This window comes from Misgurnus anguillicaudatus, chromosome 19 (genome assembly GCF_027580225.2).
Source record: "Misgurnus anguillicaudatus chromosome 19, ASM2758022v2, whole genome shotgun sequence".
Lineage (NCBI taxonomy): Eukaryota > Metazoa > Chordata > Actinopteri > Cypriniformes > Cobitidae > Misgurnus > Misgurnus anguillicaudatus.
This window is the reverse complement of record NC_073355.2, coordinates 41059146-41079141: the sequence shown is the minus strand read 5'-3', so window position 1 is coordinate 41079141 and position 19996 is coordinate 41059146. Positions and strand designations below refer to the sequence as shown.

The 19996-nt window shown below is 38.1% G+C and overlaps 2 protein-coding genes and 1 long non-coding RNA gene across 3 annotated transcripts; all 3 read left to right on the top strand.

Annotated features, from left to right (window-relative positions):
- The first annotated feature begins 586 nt into the window (after positions 1–586).
- Positions 587–10793, top strand: LOC141350916 (uncharacterized). The gene is made up of 3 exons (XR_012359005.1): positions 587–1077; positions 10297–10324; positions 10529–10793. It is a non-coding gene; the product is annotated as an uncharacterized lncRNA (long non-coding RNA).
- Positions 10794–10973: 180 nt separating this feature from the next.
- Positions 10974–12614, top strand: LOC129421438 (serine/threonine-protein kinase/endoribonuclease ire-1-like). Its single transcript, XM_073856761.1, has 3 exons — positions 10974–11439; positions 11537–11700; positions 11849–12614. The coding sequence occupies exons 1-3, from the start codon at positions 11298–11300 to the stop codon at positions 12077–12079; spliced, it is 537 nt and encodes a 178-aa protein (XP_073712862.1). The 5' UTR covers positions 10974–11297; the 3' UTR covers positions 12080–12614.
- A 3332-nt stretch (positions 12615–15946) lies between these two features.
- On the top strand, positions 15947–19170 carry LOC129451956 (protein FAM200A). Its single transcript, XM_073857651.1, has 2 exons — positions 15947–18211; positions 18326–19170. Exon 1 carries the CDS (start codon positions 16319–16321, stop codon positions 18206–18208), a length of 1890 nt encoding a protein of 629 aa, XP_073713752.1. The 5' UTR covers positions 15947–16318; the 3' UTR covers positions 18209–18211; positions 18326–19170.
- The last annotated feature ends 826 nt before the right edge of the window (positions 19171–19996 follow it).

The window sequence follows — 19996 nt, the reverse complement described above, 5'->3', positions numbered from 1 at the left end:
CTGAAATTGAATTGACTTTGTTATATCCCATACTGTGTGAATTACTTGATCAATACAATATAGGAATTTTACTAAATGCAAGAAAACGTTTACAAAGATGACCAAATTTTCTCTTTATTAAATACAATTTCTGATCTTGTTTTCTCAGCTTTTGTGTATTTCCACCATATGGCTCTATCAGTCGAGTTACTTACGTGATGCCTAGAGTGGTGTAGTGGTGCCTGAGAAGTTGGTATACTCTTATGCCTTCATTTTTGTAAAAGTAGAAGTGGGTTATACTCCATGCCATCAAATGTGACCTGATCCAGCAAAATAAGTCACAGTGACCCAAATTTCAAAATTGAGATTTTGAAATGAATGGAAAGAGGAGATCATAAGCTTTCAAATGATATCCTAGTCAAAGTCATACGTTGGTTTAACATTACATAACAATGGTTTTGGGTTTCCAGTTAAATGTGATTGGTTGCTACTACGGTGAACGATACTGATTGGCTTCCACGAAATAGCGGGTCCTTCCTAATATGGTAAGACTTCCGGCTGTCAGCTGACGTCAGCTGCCAGTGTCAGCTACTTCCTGCTGCCGGCTGCCGATTTTTCGCTGAACCCCCTCTCACCAATCGCGTGCCCCGGGGTTTCCCATTGACAAATGTGACCCGCTCTGGCGAAATGAGTCGGAAGTCGCAACGTTCTATTTTAAGATATGAGCCGAGAATGTGGAAAAACAATGAAATTAACAAAAAAAATATTTTTAGCTAATTTCAAAGAACAGACATTAAAAAATAATCTCCCAAAGTTTCGTAGTCCAAAAATTGAGTAAAGGTGTTTAAATGACTATTAAAGTTGAAAAAGTTTTACTAAATTCGCTGGAAATTGCTTTTCTCAAATCCTCTCGTCACCTCCGAGCATCTCCCGGGGAACCCCTGAAACGTATCTCTCCAAATATGGTGTTACACGTTGTTTTAGAGCCAATCAGAAATCTTCATAAAGGCTTTGGTCAGTTCTTTGGCCGAAGTTGAACACACTTTTCCTTTTCACTCTAAATCTCGAGGAGCGATCAGCAGCGTCTCAAACGCTAAGGTAAATTACGATCATATTAACAAGTACTAACCAATTTAAAATGTTGTCATAGTTTTAAAATGTATATTTCTCTTTGCATTTTATGTATATATGCATTTTCTAAATAATAGTTTCGCTCATCTTTCTTCGCTTCCTCGTCTTTCCACGGATTCGTTTTTACTTAAAAAAAAATGAAACCGCCTATTAGTAAATAAAATACATGTATATTATTTATTTACAGAGTAGGGGTAATTAACCATGGTTTATATTGTGGTAAAAGTGTAGTAACCATGTTTTTTTGGTCAATTGATTACTATGAGCAAAACCATGGTTTTACTACACTAACCATGTTTTTTTGGTCTTAACTGTAGTAAAACCATGGTTAATTTTCGTAAGGCATACAGTGACCGGTGGGCGCCATCTGGAGGGCCTCGTAGGCAGTGGTACTCTACTGCCAAATTAATTTTTATTTATTTCTCAATTGACAAATCTTGTGATTTTCGCATCAAATTGTTCCTAAGAATTTTTATGAAATCAATCACGGTACAACGTCAGAAGTCAGATGTTTGTTATATTATACTTCCCAACTCTTGTTTGAAGCAGCATTTCAGCCAATACAGCACTAAATATATTTTTAAACATATATAAAAAAATATACAAAAGTGGCCAAAAATATATTTGCTTAAATATTTTTGTTGTTGCAATTTATTGTATATTTTAAAATATATTTGAAAAAAAAAAACATTTTAAATGATTAAATATATATATTTAGCCCCCCATATTTCAGTCCAAGGAAATTCACGTTGCATTGAAAGGGAAAACTTTGTTTTTGTTACGAACCTGTAATAACAGTTTTGAAAAGGTTCAAATTAAATATAGTTTCAACTTCAAAAATATACTTTATAAAATTAACTTGTATTTAGCATATAATTAAAATATATTTTGTAAATAATACATTTTTGCCATATGAGATGTAACATTAGAAATGTGCTTGCCCTTGAAATACATTTTGAAATATGTTGATATTTGAAGGTTAAAACCAAATATATTTCCAAATTCAAAAATATATTCAATTGTGCATTACTTACAAAATGTATTTATTCAACCACTAACTGTTCCTGTGTAGAGCAGGGGTCCGCAACAGGCGGACCGCGAGATGCGTCCATCTGGACCGCAAAGACTTTTAACACAATAAAATACATAAATAGCAAACGCTATTTAACGTTATTATAAAATCCTATTTATATCAGGCACATATATGGTCAGCCCAGTAGCGCTATACATCGACACAGGTTTCGGTTTCGAGTGCGGCGCCAGCGCGAACAGTAACAGACAGGGTGTGCAGGGAAAAAAGCAGAGAGCATCATCTGCTCGCGCTGTTGCGGTTGTCAAAAGTGGGGACATTAAACACCATTACCCTCAGCAGTCCGAGGTAAGGGTGCGAAAAATAAACGAACAAAAAGCCCAGTATGAGCGACCAACACGGGTCCTCTCTGACTAACTCATTGCCCAACAACGAGCTATGCGTCATCGAGTTCACTGAAAATACAGTGAATTTTAGGAAAGCAGTAACAAGCCCTTTACAGATGGGGAAATAGTAAAGGAATGTGTGGATGCTGCATTTTTGGCTCAACGTAGAGTTGCGAGTCAGCATCCTCAACACTTAACATTATCAAAAGTAAATGCATGTCAAGAATGATCAATGAACATTGTTTTTTTTTAGGACTTTTTATGCTTTCGTCTTTTGAGCGCATTTTTTTGGACTTGAAGGAACAGTACAAATTAAGAGAGAAATGTTTTCCCATCAGTAAAGGGCTTGTTATGCTTTCCTAAAATCCACTGTATTTTCAGTGAACACTCATAGATGACTCGTCATGACTCGTTGTTGGACAATGAGTAAGTGAGAGGACCCGTGTGCAGGGGCGGAGTGGGACCAAAATATCTACCGGGACATTTCGTAGACCACCAGCCCTCCATGGTAGAAAAAAAAAAGAAGGAAATGACTGCACAACATGAAATACCAAGTGTTATAATAATTATTATTTTTAAAAGATCTTTAAGTCAACAACAGTCCCTAGTTTTACGTAAGCTAAAGTTTAATTTGGTTGCCAAGCAGTTGCTTATAAAATGATTAAGCCTATTAGGAGAGAGGGATGTTTAATGTAACAAAATGTCAGTCATCGTGTGATAACGAAAATATAACGAGGCCTAGACTACTTGTTCTGAGCATGTTGTCAGTGAACAGGCTGTATGCTGGCTAAGTTGCAGACACTCTGTAACAAAAACGTTTTCACGAAAACCTAGGTTATGGCAAAAATTCTTCGTACAAGAAGGCCATTCTCAAATAACAAATCTATGAAACCACATTATATGTGTACTCCATCAACCTGTACAAAATCATACTGACTGCACGGATGTACACTTACTGACAACAATACGGAAGCAATACAAATGAAAAACAAAAATAGAAATCATGGTTGTTTAAAATGCTTTTCAAATGTTGTAATTCTTAACTAAGTGCAACTCCAGCTACAGATAAACTAAAACAAGATAATATCAAAACAAAACATACTGTGACATCTCTTCACAAATCTTGTCATTGCAACCGCCAATAAACACTTATAAACACACAATAAAGACTTTAAAATGATGTGATAAAGCACACGTAGTTAACCAACTAAGACTATAACACTAGTAAGTAAAACAGGGCTAAATGCAAAAACAAGTCTTACCTTTTGTAGTCTTGCAGTTTTCATTCCACAAGTGGCCATATTCAAAAATGCGCGCAAATAATACAATTCACTTCGACTTCGCTACAATTTCCCGGTGAAAGAGAACATGTATATTTATTCACAGAGAACAAATCATATTACTTCTGGAATAATGTATGCAATATGCATGGTGCGAGTGTGGGGGAGAACCGAGTCTGTTTGAATTTTAAAACAAAAAAGGAATTTACTTGCGAAAATAAAGATTACAACAGCAGCGGTCATCATGAGACCTCATGCAGGGAAAGGTTTGGGAACCCCACTGTTCAACTTCAAGCTGCGCTGCAGGAACGACAGGCTGATGACATCAAAGTACCGCGAGGGTGAGTCGAGAGATCATCGGAAGAGTTTGCTTTCGAACCGCTCTCGCGGCACGTTGATGTCATCTGCTTGTTGGTTCCTATGTTATAGCCTACCCAGTCTCACAAAGTTTCTGTCACGACACGGAAGGGTTGTAAGGACAGGACGCAAACGCAAGGTTCAAAATAAATAACATTTAATAATAAAAACACGAGGGCAGACATGGTGAAGGCAGGAACACAGGAACATGAACACAGGGACATTAACACAGGAACAGACAGGGTATCAATGACAATGATCCAGCAGTGAGCAAACAGAAGACAGAGGTATATATACACACACAGACTAAATGACAAACAGGTGTGATGAGGCAGGTAATTAATCAATGAATGTCCAGGTGATAACAATCGGAACAGAGACAAGACATGACACGGATTAACCGTGACATTACCCTCGTCTCTACGAGTGGCTACCAGACACTCACATAAAACACAAATAAAACAAAGTCTGGTAGCGAGAGTCCAAGGGAGGGGTGGAGGGCTTGGGGACCCTGGCGAAGCTGGCAGCCGCCGGGATGAGACCAACAGGACGGTTGGCCGGACTGCGCCAGGAGAACCGGAGCGATCGCTCCGAGAACCGAGGCAGACGAATTACCCCCCTCCTGGGAATCGTCGACGATCAGATGCCCCCGGAAATCATCTCCCATCCCCTCGCGGAAACGGAGACCCTCGGTAGCCACCCCGGGGAAATGATCGGGCGTGGTCCGTTCCGGATTCCCCTGCGAGCAGGATGGTGGTCCTCCGAGGGACCGTCGACGACGACTCAACCGTTGGGGGACCGCCTGGGCCGATCCTCCTCCCGCAGGAGCGAGCGATCGCTCACGGTGGTCCCCAAGAGACATCGGGGCTGATGGTGAATGAACCCCGATGTCACTACTCCCCCTCGACGAAACTCCTGGGGGAGCCGCCCTCCGTGAACCTGCTGCGTCCAGTTTGGGCTGGATCATTCTGTCACGACACGGAAGGGTTGTAAGGACAGGACGCAAACGCAAGGTTCAAAATAAATAACATTTAATAATAAAAACACGAGGGCAGACATGGTGAAGGCAGGAACACAGGAACATGAACACAGGGACATTAACACAGGAACAGACAGGGTATCAATGACAATGATCCAGCAGTGAGCAAACAGAAGACAGAGGTATATATACACACACAGACTAAATGACAAACAGGTGTGATGAGGCAGGTAATTAATCAATGAATGTCCAGGTGATAACAATTGGAACAGAGACAAGACATGACACGGATTAACCGTGACAGTTTCGTGATATAGTCACGTATTTTTTTGATTCTTTTTTCGTGCTATTATCACGAAATTTCGTGTTTTTTCGTAGTCGTATAACGAATTCCTGTTTTCGTGTGATTATCACGTATTGGTTACTCGACTGTTTTTTCCTATTTTTAAACCATTGTCGCTTCGGTTTAGGGTTAGATTTGGTTAGTGCTTGCATTAGAATGTCACTTAATATATTGATCTATACTATTTTTCCTGATTTATTTTTTTATATGTCGCCTGGCGTTAGGGTTAGAGTTGGGTTTGGTTAGGGATGTCATTTTATGTAAATCTAACCCTAAACCGAAGCGACAATGGTAAGAAAATAGGACAAAACAGTCGAGTAACCAATACGTGATAATCACACGAAAACAGGAATTCGTTATACGACTACGAAAAAACACGATATTTCGTGATAATAGCACGAAAAAAGAATCAAAAAAATACGTGACTATATAACGAAATTTCGTGAGACTGGGCTGGTTATAGCATAAAGTCGAACACACGTGTAAATTATCCCTATTAGTGATGTACCAATGTTCAGATATGTTCTACTAAGAATATTTAAAATTATATTTAATGAGCATCATTATAGCCTGTTGATTTCTGGAGTTTTGTCTTCTCTGTGGGTGAACGAGGATAAGCTTTTTTATTGGTTGTTGCGTTAAAATGTACCCAGATACAACAGTGCTATTTTCTGATTGGCTATCGTGTAGCCTCTTTCTTTCTTTTTGATTGGCTGTTAAGCTGCACTCTCGACTGGAACTCCGCTCAGGGGAGACGGCTTCTTGATAGAGCGATGCGGCCAGATAAATTTTGGGCGCTGCGGCATATTAAATATGATTAATAGTTTTTCTGCGTGAGACCGGCCCTCAAAACACTACCGGCCCACCGGGAAAAGTCCCGACTCTCCCGATTGCCACTTCGCTACTGCCCGTGTGGGTCGCTCATACTGGGCTTTTAGTTCACTTATTTTTCGCACCCTTACCTCGGACTGCTGAGGGTAAGTTTCTTAAAAGTGTCTTTGTTTAGTGTCGTAATGGTGTTTAATGTCCCCACTCTTGACAACCGCAACAGCGCGAGCAGATGAGGCTCTCTGTTTCTTCCCTACACACCTGTCTGTGACTGTTCGCGCTGGCGCCGCACTCGAAACCTGTCGTAGGACCCATATAGCACTACTGGGCTGACCATATATGTGTTTGATATAAATAGGATTTTATAATAACGTTAAATAGACCCCTTCAAGGTTTGTAAACATTGAATGACTATCGGGTGCGCGCGCAGCATGGGGTCAAACTGTTCATACCATCCAGGCTTTATAATTTAATCTAACAGGGATGAAAAATGATGACTTACCTCAAATGAAGTGAGCACTACAAACACAAGCCCCTTTGATATTTGCATTGTCCCAGTCTGCACGTTAATTGCTTGCAGCCGCAGATGTTGTATTTTTTTGTTTTTGGGATTCTGCATGAATCGTGGAAAGAAAACTTAAAGGGGACATATTATGCAAATCAGACTTTTTCCATGTTTAAGTGCTATAATTGTGTCCCCAGTGCTTCTATCAACCTAGAAAATGTTAAAAAGATCATCCCAATAACTTAGTTTTGGTAAACCATTTTCTGCAAGCATGTGAAAAATAGGTCATTGTAATTTGGCCCTTATTGTGATGTCAGAATAAGGTAATACCACCCCCTTTATCTGCACTATCCAACCACAGCACAACCATTTAGTAGGGAGAGAAAGAGAGAGATAAAATATTTCACAGCACAATTGAGTTTCAATTGCAACAAACCACCATCATTGTGATCAGTGGTTGCACTTCATCCGCTCATTTGCATTTTAAATGACACACCCAAAACGGCACACTTTTGCTCAGACCTATTTTAGACTTAGTTTTCATCTTAACAAAAATCTCATAATATGTCCCCTTTAACGGAAGACCTTGTGCGATTTTCACAGCCCACGACGTAAGTAGGCATTTTTGACGATACCGAGTAATATGCATCTCAATCTGCTGTAATGACTTTTCTGACCCCAACATGCGCAGTGGAAATCGCCTATGACATGAACCGTGAAGGGGTCTATAGCGTTTGCTATTTATGTATTTTATTGTGTTAAAAGTCTTTGCGGTCTGGAGGGACGCATCTCGCGGTCCGGATTCGGGACCCCTGCCATAGTTAGTTTGTAATGTTGCTATAATAGCATAAATAATACCTGTAAAATGATAAAGCTCAAAGTTTACTGCCAGGTGATATATTTTCTTCAATAGAATTCCTTTTTCAAAGCCTACAGCGAACAGCCGGTTTGGTCTACAGCCCTCTATTTCCTGATTTAATGACGTCAGTTAATCGTTTTTTTGACTAACCTCCACCCACAGGAATATGTCAGTCACCAGCTTTGGCCCAAACCAAGCGTGCCGCACAACTCCTGAAAAGTGAAGCCAAAACGTCTCGATCGTCCCCCAGTGACTGGTCCCAGTAGGTCATAAAGCCCGGCTCCCCATGTTATTCAATGGGACTTGAGACCAACTATTTTTTTTATTACACTTTTTTTCCGAAGCTGGTTTCTGTCATTTAGTGTAGTTTTTATCGCGCTTATGTAAATTCAAATGTTTGTTTTTAAAATAAGTTTGTGTTTAGTTAGTTATTTAATTATATAAAAACGGTGGTGTCACGTCATGATTGACAGCTGTGATATCGTGTGATGTGCGCATTCTGCGAGAGCGATGGCGGGGTCTTGGTTTTGCGGCTTTACTTTCTGCTCACTACTGTCTAGAACTGGTCCCGAAATCTCTACTGCGCAGACTCAAGACCCAAGATGTCAGCGCCATATCGGGACCATAGACTGTTAAAAAAGATGGACGATGCTTGTTCGCTCTCTTCCAATGGTGACAAGTAAAGCCGTCAGTGTCCCGATATGGCGTATATCACACGATATCACAGCTGTCAATCATGATGTGACACCACCGTTTTTATATCATTAAATAACTAACTAAACACAAACTTGTTTTAAAATCAAACATTTGAAATTTACATAAGCGTGATAAAAATTACAGTAAATTACAGTAAAAAGATAATTGAAGTGTAATTACATTTTTTAGTTGGTCTCAAGTCCCATTGAATAACATGGGGAGGCGGGGTTTATGACCTATACTGGGACTAGTCACTAGGGGGGCGATTGAGACGTTTTGGCTTCACTTTTCACCAATGGAAAAGAACGGACAGGCGTCGTCCTCCTTTTTTTACATTCTATGGCTCAAACGGCTCTGCTAAGCTGCTATTGAATCACAACACACAAAACAAACTATACACAATCAAAACTCGATACGTGTTTCTGAAGGAGGGACTTCATAGAACAAGGAAGACATCAGCCTGTTTTTAAGTGAAAACAGCACTATAGAGATAAGTAAATTGTGTGAAAAATACCTCGTTATTTTACATGTGAAACATGAACACATGTTATATTGCTCACTATAAACACAATCAAAGCTACAAAAACACAGAAAGAACGGGAGCTTTTAGCTGTACCTTATCGCTAATACGTGTTTCCCGAAACATTCTTAGTTACGTATACCCAGTGGTGAAGTGGTGTCTGGAGAAGTTGTAAGTCGTACGTTCGGAAGGTTGGTCTGGAGCACTCTTAGCTTTACCTTATCCCACATGACTCCACTAGGGGCCATCACTTTCATAAAAGCTTACATTGCAGACTATATTACTAAATATTTGTAAAAAAAAAAGTTGCAATACACTGTGTTTAATTAGGCAAATATTTTTATATTTAAAGAATAAAACATTCCGTAAATTAGACATCATTACATTGATGGTTGTTAGATTTTTAATTATGTTTTCCAAAGGGACATCAGCTGTGAACTATTAAATGCTACAGGTTTAAGAAACTATTTAAAAAATGATTTTGGGTGGAGAAGTTGGTGAAACTATGGCAGCTATACAGCGAATAGTGTCACTATTTCATTTGTGCATTTCATATCTGTTAAATCTTAGTCTACCGGCTAGTATTTTAGCTGCATAAATAAATCGACAAAAGGACACATTTTTGCTTACACCTACAAAGGGGAAATTTAAAGATTTTATAAGTAATTATTATCTATGTGTTATTATGAGCTAAAACTTTACATATGTACTCTGGGGAAACCACAGATTTATTTGAGATCTGAAAAGTCTTGTGAAATGTCCCCTTTAAAAAAAGCAACTTTATAATAGGACTGGGACGATTCACTAATCTGACGATTCAATACTATCCCGATACTTGTACACCGATTCAATACATATTACGTTAATTGCATGTTGCGATTATGTGGCTATTGCGATTTTTCTTTTTTGCTAAATAAATACTAGACAATGGAAAATTTTTGATCAAACCCTTAAATAGACTGTATATGAGTTTCAATTTTTATTTCAGGAGCATACACATACATAGTGCATACTTTGAACCATAAAACTTTCATGTACGAAAACCATGAACTTAAAAGTAATATTCAAGTGTCCAACTAAATGAGTAGAAGCAATACTCTCTGAAATAAACTAAAGTGCTATGTTAATCATCTGTTCCAATAAATAAAAAGTTTCTGAACAATTGATTTAAAATTGAACGACATATTCAAAACTCTAGACAAATTAAATGTGCTACAAACTTCAAACTAAACTAACTAAACTAATATATATATCTTGATTCTAAGGTTAAACAATACATTTTTTTTGTTTGTTTGTTTTAAAAAGAATCCCGCTAGTTTGGTGAATCGTTTTTTTCTCCCACCCCTATTTTATAAATACACATATGTAAAAATTAAGTGTCATTTTCACTTGATGTTTTACAGGACTAAGCAAAAACAATGGAAAAACAGGGTAAGTTTGACCCTTTGTATTTACTTAAACATTCAACATACTGTTTTTTGTAATTAATTAAATTGGACAATATTGTCATGCCTGAATTTAATTGACTTTGTTATACTGGTTACCGTTTAATTTTTTTTATACTAAATGCATTGACATAGACAACCTGTCGAGTTTTCTATTTATTAAATTAAATTTCTGATCTTGTTTTCTCAGATTTTGTACACAACCACCATGCAGCTCTTGTCAGTCGAGTTACTTCTGTGTTGCCCATCGCTGATATGCTGTTTCAAAGAAACATGCTTTCCCAGGAGGTGTACTCAGAGATCAAAGCCACACGTAAAAATCAAGACAAAATGAAACTGCTCTTGGCTGCTGTGAAATCTGGAGGACCTGAAGTAAAATCATACTTTTTCAATGTGCTGGATTATTATGAGCCTTTCCTCGTAAAAGACCTCGAAGGTGAGTGTGGAAAAGTAATAAAAAATAATTTGATTATTATTTGGAACACAGTTTCTAAAATCTTTTCTGTTGGTGTGGAATTTTAGAACCCTACTTGGGATTCTTCCCACAATCAAAACGCAAAAAAGGACATCAGCTAATGAAAATCTGCCTATCCGAAGTTGATCTTCGCATATGGAACCAATCCTCTGAAGTGCACAGAAGTAAATTAGAGGAGTTCTTTATAGAACAAAACCACCAAAAAAAAGGCAATATCTACTTTTGTAGAGATGCAAAATACATCATTGGCTCAGGAAGTGGTGGAATACATGTCTATCTTGGCCTAAAAGAAGATGGTACTGAAGTAGCCATCAAACGAATACTTAAGAATCCAACGAACGACAAAGACTTTGAAAATGAACTGAAACATTTACAAGATTTAAAGCTTGAGAGCAAAAACATAGTCAGATATGTGGACTTAGCAAAGGATGATGATTTTTATTATCTTGCGCTACAGCTTTGTGAATATGATTTAGAGGGCTACATGGATGAGCTCCGTAAAGAAGAAGCTGAAATCAAAGTCACTGCTTTGAAGAAAGTAGTGAAGGAGGTGCTTCTCGGCCTTCAGGTTCTTCACCGTGCTAAAGTGATACATCGAGATATAAAACCTAAAAATGTTTTGATAGGTATTAAAAAATTGGATTAATACTGTTTTTCTTAGTTTTCTTGTACTGTACACTTTATTTCTTATAAAGTAAGATCAAAACTATCTATCATTAACAGATTCAGGAAATAATGCAAGACTGGCTGACTTTGGTATAAGCCGCAGACTGGAGGATGATAAAAGTACAGTGTACACTGGGAGAGCTGGGACCAAATGCTGGGAGGCAGTGGAGACCCTTGAACCGACTGAAAAAACTGGATACAAAAGAAGCTCAGATGTCCAGGTTTGTCAATAGCTTTGGATAAAAGTTTCTTCTCACATGTTAATGTAAACTCTAAAACTCTTTCTGTACATTGTAAGTACAATAATGTACAGTGACAGCCACAATGTGTGCGAATGTCAGATCAGCGTGTTTTTGTAATTTATTCTAGGTGGCTGGAATGTTGGTGTACTACATCCTCTCTGATGGGAAACATCCTTTTAAAGGAAATGTCCTATGGGAGCAAGAGGCTAAAATTAGAGAAGGGAATTACTCTCTTGATGAAGTTGATGATGTAGTTGCAAAAGATCTCATTGAGAGAATGATCAGCAAAGTCCAGAAGGAGAGACCGACTGTTGATGAGGCCCTAAATCACCCTTATTTCTGGGATGATGCCAGGTAAATGATGAATGATGCCTTACTGAAGTTTCAGTAATCTTTCTGTCCATTTCACACATGTTGAATCAAAAACTGAGATGGCAGGCCAGAGCTCAACATTTTTGTGATGAAATATGCAATTTCTGAATGCAGAACTGTTCAGTTAAAACACCTGCAAGACCTGAAAGAGATCAAGCCTTAGCCAAGAAAAAGTAACGCAAAAGCAACGTAAGTAATGTAAGCATTACTTTCCATGATAAGTAACTAAGTATCGCAAGTAGTTACTTTTTTGGGAGTAACTTAATATTTTAATGCATTACTTTTAAAAGTAACTTTCCCCAACACTGATGATGAATTCAGTTAAATTAGAATGTAAAGTTAAAATTAGTGCTGCCCTCGACCAAAGATTTTCCAGAATTTCACTAGTAGTCGTTAATTTAGTCGATAGTTTATGATATTAATTTATTATTTAAATATATATATGGTGGAGGGGGCATCTGATAATGGTTTGAGTGTCAGGGAAAAGAAAGAACTTTATGGGCCCTATTTTAACGATCTAAGCGCATTGTCTAAAGCGCAGAGCGCAACGTCTAAATGGGCGTGTCCGAATTTACTTTTGCTAATTTAACGACAGGAAAAATGGTTTGTGCGCTGAGCGCATGGTCGAAAAGGTTAGGTCCTATTTTTTAAATGAGTAAGGGGAGTATTTTGGGCTTAACGTGCAACAAACCAATGAGAGTCTCAGCTCTAATCCCCTTTAAAAGCCAGTGCGCTGGTGCTATGTCTAATCTCTATTTAGATGACGGACTTTGTCAACTGAAAAACTAAGCAGAGGAAGAAGATCCCCAGATAATGTTAAATAATTGTGTTGTTTTTCACTTGTATTGAAATTGTTATTTTTTTATAAAAACCTTTAAAAATCGTTTTTTTTTAGTCGTGGAAGTAAAAAAGCAGGCTTTTAATTGCTTTAAATCTATGTCTGTCCAATATCATCAAAAATTATTTACAAGTATGTAAGAAAAGGTTTGTACTCTAAAAATACTTTATTTGTAACAAACAGGAGATAAAGAATTTACAAACGGCTCTCCGCACGATTCAGCACTTGGACAGCGTTTTTTTAAGCATTACTTAAAAATGTTTCTCATCTCACCATATCCACAGGTACAGAGTCATCATATACAATAAATCCGTGAGGTAGCATTAAAAAAAAAACATTTAAAAACAGATGCATTTGTTTAAAGCAAAGCATTTATTTAATTACCAGGCTGCAGCTGAAGCAGCTCTTTGCGCCTTCTAACGTCTCATAATTAGTCCTCATTTATGTCCAAGAGACTCAATAATAATCTTTTACATTTCAATCCTTTAATCTTCCATATTTCAAAGCGTTTTTGTGCTGCTGCGCATTCATGTATGTGATAAGCAAACCCGCGTTGTCCTCCCGTTTATAGGCGCATATTACTAACGCGCTCTTTAAATAACAAAAAAACATATTGCGCCATTGACACACCTCGTTTTCAGACCAGAACGCCCATGGGCGCAAAAGGGGGCCCAAATGCATTTGCTATTTAAACAACGTGGCGCTAAACGTGAAAATTATAATTGCTCAGGCTGGAAACTATAGCGAAAGACACTTTCGCTGCGCATTGCGCTGCATTGCATTTTTACTTTATAAAGTAAAAATTCTCTGTTTGTGTGCTCACTGCGCTGCCTGATCTGAAGCGGAAGTGCGCACGCCGCACATACAGAGACGCAGCCCTCCGCTTTCCTTGTGCTTTTAAATGTCTAATAAGTCTCTCCTGTAATTATGTTTCATGATTAATATTTATAATGTGCAGAGCCTTTATTAAATGAGATCTCTGAGGTGGAGCTGTCAGCCGTGACATAGTTTCTAAAATAGCATACACTGTAAAAGAAATCCGTAGAAATTGCAGCTGGGTTGCCAGTAACTAACCATAAAATTAAATTTATGTTTTTTACTGGCAACATTTTGTTCAAAGTTAAATGAACATTAAACATTTACATGTCTTTGTCTATACAGAGTAAAACTAAAAAAACAGCATAAAGCAAAACATTCTGGGAAACGAAATCTGAAGCAAAAAACAGAAAAAGGTTGATAGTTTTATTCTGTAAAGATAAAGACTTGTTAATATTTAAAATGTATTTAACTTTGAACAAACTCTTGCCAGTAAATAACATAAATTTAAATCTACGGTAAATTACCGGCAACCCAGCTGCAATAACTGTAATTTCTACAGAATTTTTTTACAGTGTAACATAAACAACAGTCTTTTCTTTAAAAATTCTAAATTTAGAATATATATTAGAGTCAAATGAATGAATAAATAAATATGCAGCAAATTTAAACACTTTAAAAGAAAACTCGACAGCATTACCATTAAATGAAAACTCTGAGGTTATAATGCAAAAATAGCCTTTAATAAATAACAGTCTTTTCTTAAAAAATTACATTTAAATAGATTTTTATAAGTGTACGATTTATTTCTAATTAGAATCAAATGAATAAATAAATGTACCACAAATTGAAAAAATGGAAAGGAAAATATCAGTGGCAGTGCATATGCCAACAGCTTTACAGAGGCCAGAACACAACATAAATATGTCCTTTAGACCGTTTCAGCAGTAACTAGGGCTGCGTCCGAAAACTCTAAATTGCTGCCTTCTGAGGTAACTTTCCAAGGCAGGAAGGCATCAAGGCATGTCCGAATTCAATGATAGGTTTACTTCCTGTCTCCTGAGATACCTATGCGGGCATACAATAAGAATGTGATTGGTCGAGCCTGGTCGAGTTCGAAAAAATAAATAGGCGGCCAAGGCAGCACAAATTTAATGTAAATAAAGGTAGATTTTCACTTTTTACACCTTTTAATTGCATTTCTAGAGAGAAATTAGTATTTTAGTTTTCAAATATGTGATTAGTTATCACAAAGGGGCTCTCTGTTTATTAGTGATGGGAGAAACAAAGCTTTTCGAAGCTTCGAATCAATTGAACCAATTGCTTCACAAATTGATCAGTTTTTCGAAGCGTTCGAAACACTATACACGCTGACGACATCTGCTAGTCAAAATACTGTAAAACGGGCAAGATCTGTCCAAACATTTTACACGTTTTACAAAATAATTGCAAGATTGTTCTAAAAATATGTTTTTAAGAATTTTTTGTCATTAAATCTGTCTATAAACAAAAAGTAGACAAATTGGTAGTATTATTAGTCAGAAGGATGAATGTTTGATGAACTTTTATAAAAAAAAACTGACCCGAGTTCACCTACACTGGTCATTTGTGATCAACTCCCCCTAGTGGTGAATCCTCGTATTTTCGAAACAGTTATGACGTAATGAAGCCGCGTTTGCTAAAATCACGTGAGTTTGGCCAGTTTGAAACAAGCTCCGAACCAATGATTCGAAACAAAAGATTCCTAAATGTTTCGAAGCCTCATCATGAAGCGTGCTTCGAAATCGCCCATCACTACTGTTTATATTTCAATCACGTTGCCTTTGAAGTGTGTCCGAAAGTTTTTCTCTGAGCTCCCTTCATGCCTCTTGAAGTCATTTCCTCATGAGGCAGCGAGGCAACCAGTCACTGCCTTGAGTTTTTTGACGCAGCCAGAACAAGCGGCTTTCGTGGAACACACGTAACTTCCGGTAAACTCTGCTAAGTCCTTTTAATGTTGTTTATTTGTATAACGAGCAAAATAAACAACAGGTATATTACTTAGGAAACCAAAACATTTGTTATTTTCGATGAGGTATTTGTAAGAGTTCAGTTAAGCAACTAGTCAGACCATTAAACAAACAGAAACTGGAAGTAAAGTTCCAACCAGACATGCAATCGCACATGCGTCCGATGAAACCGTCTATATATTACAGTGGTCCCCAAATGGCGGCCCGCGGGCCAGATCCGGCCCGGGCGTGGCACATTTTTGGCCCGCCACATGACGTCTGGACAATGGTAAACAGACATGTGTGATTAGCAATATTTCCACTTTTTGTACTTTTTTCATTTTCTTTATTTATTTCGTTTATTTTAAAGCTATTTTTTCATTTTATTTATTTATTCAGTTTATTTTAACGCTATTTTAAACAGGCAGAGTATTCAGCCTCCGTTTCTCTGTCACTCACGCGCCTCTCTCACATACACACAAACAGCCCCTCCCCTCCGCGCCACTGTGGGAAACACTGCTGCTAAGTTAAATACATCTCTGCTAGTCATTAACAGTGAGTGAAATCTTAACTAAAACAGATCATGACAAGTACAAAAAAACGTAAAGTTGATAGCGAAAATCGTCAGTTTAAACCCGACTGGACGGATCAGTTTTGTTTTATTTTACCACAGCATCAAAATGCAAAGCCAACATGCCTGATATGCATGCAGACTGTTTCTGTCTGCAAGGCTGACAATATCAAGAGGCACTTCAATACAATGCATGCTGCTAGTTTTAATTCAAACTTTCCTGAAAAATCTGACCACCGCAGACAAAAAATCGCCAGCATGCATTCTTCGTTCAGGCGGTCCGTTTTTACCATTGAGACATGCAACACGGCACAACAAAGGGCACGAGCAGCCTCTTTACGTGTTTCTTGGAATCTTGGAAGAGCAAAGAAACCTTTCACTGATGCTGTGTTGATAAAAGAGTGTGCAATTGATATGGTGGAAGAGCTTTTACGTCACGACGAGAAAAACAAGCTAAATATTGTGGATCTACTTAAGCAGGTGCCATTGTCGGCCAACAGCGCAACAAGAAGAATAGAAGTTTTAGCCGAGGATTGTTCATCAAGACTAAACAAGGATCTGATTAAAACAGAGGCCATGTCTCTGGCAATTGACTCGTCATGTGACCGAACCGATATGGAACAGCTGTCTGTGTTCGCCAGATACTTTGATGGGAATAAATTTCGGGAAGAGCTACTTTGTTTGTTACCTCTGTCTGGCCGCACAACTGGTGAGATCATCTTTAACGAGCTTACACAATTCTTTGCAAAGACTGGTTTGGATGTGGCCAAAGTTGTGTCTGTTGTTACCGATGGAGCCCCGTCTATGGTGGGACATCGCAAAGGCTTGGTGAGCAGGCTCTCCGCAATTAACCCAGAGCTTTTGACATTTCATTGTATTATTCACCAATCAGTGCTGTGCGCTAAACTTGGCAAGGAAATGAAAGAGGTCATGGATACGGTGACAAGACTGGTCAATTTTGTTCGGGAGAATTCAAGTCTGCAACACCGCATTTTCAGAGCATTGTTGGAGGAAATGTCCGCGGAGCATACAGACCTTTTGCTGCATAACGATGTTCGCTGGCTTAGCAAAGGCCGTGTGTTGGAACGGGTGTGTGACTTGCATGGTGAGCTTGTGTCCTTTTTCTCCAGCTTGACGAGTCAAAAAGCGCACGAATTTCATGCGTTTTTAATTGACAAGAAGGAGATGGCATGTGTGTGTTTTTTGAGTGACATCATGTCTCATCTGAATCATCTTAACCTTCAATTACAAGGCAAAAATCACACTGTTGCAGATATGTATGAGGCTATTGACGCGTTCCAGGCAAAACTGAGCCTTTTAGAGAGAGACATTCGCGGGAGAAAGTTGCACTTTCCTCGTTTGCGACAGCACTGTGAGAAGAACGATATGCGGCGGGAGGATCCAGCATTGACGCAATTTGTGACCAATTTGACAGAGAACTTCAAGGAACGATTTGAAAACAACCACAAACTGTCACGTGACATCCTTCTCTTTCTGAGACAGCCGTTCTCTGCGTCACCTGATGGGCAGTGGACATCGGAGGCCAAAAAACTGCTGCCGTCTATAGATGAACCATCGCTTCAGATGGAGGTCTTGGAAATGAAAACATCTGACGTGCTTAAAGCGTATCACAAGGAAACCGGGTTGTCTGAATTTTGGATCAATGTTGACCGCGATCGATTCAAAAACACCAGATCAATTGCAATGCTCCTTTTAACAATCTTCCCCTCCACATACATATGTGAATCCTCTTTTTCTGCAATGAACTGTCTCAAAAACCAAGCGAGGAACAGATTGTCTGATGCACAACTTGGCGAGTGTTTGAAGATTGCCACAACAGAATACAGACCAGACTTTAGGAACATTGCCAGCTCATCCAATCACTGTCATTTCTCACACTGATTGGTGAGTGAACAATACATTTTGTCTGTCAATTGCTAATAGCATTAATCACTTTTGGTTAGCATACATATAATTTTTAATATCTTGTCTTATTTGTCTCTCTCTCTCTCTCTTCAGTGACTGATGTGGCTGATACTGTTCTGGAGAGCAGTTTGGACACATTTGTTCTCAGTTTTTTGCCCTCTCTCTTGCTCTCTCTCTCTCGGGTGGATGGTTTAATTGTCCACAGTTTGCCTCTGTTCAGAGCAGGCACTTGATAAATGTGTGGCAGCTGATAATCATTATCTTTATTATTACTCTTAATAGCAAACAAAAATCAGAATGCTTTAAGTTTAATTTAGCAAATTTGTACAATTGTTTGTTTGCTATTAAGAGTAATAATAAAGTGTTGTTCTTTGAATCTTGCCTCTGTTCATAGCAGGCACTTAAACAAATGTGTGGCAGCTGATAATCATTAATATCTTTATTATACCTCTTAATAGCAAACAATCAATCGTTCAAATTTGCTAAATTAAATCATCAGATAATGCTTTAAGTTTAATTTTGCAAATTTGTACAGTTGTTTGTTTGCCATTAAGAGTACTAATAAATAGTGTTCATCTTTGAACCTTGCCTTTGTTCATAGCAGGCACTTAGACAAATGTGTGGCAGCTGAAAATGCTTTGTTTAATTTTGCAAATTTGTACAATTGTTTGTTTGATATTAAGAGTAATAATAGTGTTCTTCTTTGAACCTAGCCTCTGATCATTGCAGGCACTTATATAAATGTGTGGCAGCTAATGTTTCATTTTGCAAATTTGTACAATTGTTTATTCTAATTGATATTAAGAGTAATAATAAATAGTGTTATTTTTTAACCTGCCATATCACGTAGATTTACTCTGGGGGTGGGGGGAATTTGTTGGCCCTCAGCCTCATTTGCTGGTCATGATTTGGCCCTCGGGGAAAAATAATTGGGGACCACTGCCTTAAGGTATTACCTGCTAGGCCGTGAATTTACTTTGGAGACCGATCATAAGGCATTACAGTGGTTGCAGAAAATGAAGGACTCTAATGGAAGGATTACGAGATGGTACCTTGCCATGCAACCCTCTAGATTCAAGATTCAACATGTACCCGGTCAAGTTAATGTTACAGCTGACTATCTCTCTCGCTGTACCAGCGAGTTTCTGGAAGAGGGGGGAGATGTGAGGGCCCAAGAAGTAGCCACCCATTAGTGGTAATGTAGACCACACCACACCTTTGCATACACATGTTTATTTTAATTTAATCATTAAAACAGTTTATTTCAGGATATGTTCAATAATCACACACAACAGTTAAGTCACTTATTCTTTATTTCTTTGGTTAATGTTACATGTTCATTTACATCATTTCTGATTTGGAGTGCACACAAATTAGTTATGTTGTATCTGTCATTTATACTTCTTTCTATTTGAGTTTAAGTTTACCGTAATGAGTGGTGTTGGTCTACCGAAGCCTTCAGCTGTTATGTCCTGGGAGTGACAAAGATTGGAGTCCTGTTGGAAACCGAGATTTAAAGGAATGGTTCCTACGGGATGTACCATGTGTTAAGAATGTATGGGGGAGGACTCATGATGATGGAAGTCTTTAAATTAATTTCTTTAGTTGTCCATTTATGATTCAGTTAAATTTGTATTTTTTGAGCTTTAATTCAAAATGTATTTACTTGATTATATTTGGATCTTGTTTAATGTTGTATGTTAAGTGTAATGTGTATTTGTTTCCCCTTTTGTATTGTAATGGGCCCATCTTTCCCTTTATAAG

What these genes read in the sequence shown, in the direction of transcription:
- LOC129421438 (XM_073856761.1), top strand. Translation starts at nt 11,298, where the DNA reads ATGGATGAGCTCCGTAAAGAAGAAGCTGAAATCAAAGTCACTGCTTTG. An exon ending in ACCTAAAAATGTTTTGATAG is followed by an intron (nt 11,440 to 11,536) that starts GTATTAAAAAAT and finishes TATCATTAACAG; the next exon opens with ATTCAGGAAATAATGCAAGA. An exon ending in AAAGAAGCTCAGATGTCCAG is followed by an intron (nt 11,701 to 11,848) that starts GTTTGTCAATAG and finishes AATTTATTCTAG; the next exon opens with GTGGCTGGAATGTTGGTGTA.
- LOC129451956 (XM_073857651.1), top strand. Translation starts at nt 16,319, where the DNA reads ATGACAAGTACAAAAAAACGTAAAGTTGATAGCGAAAATCGTCAGTTT.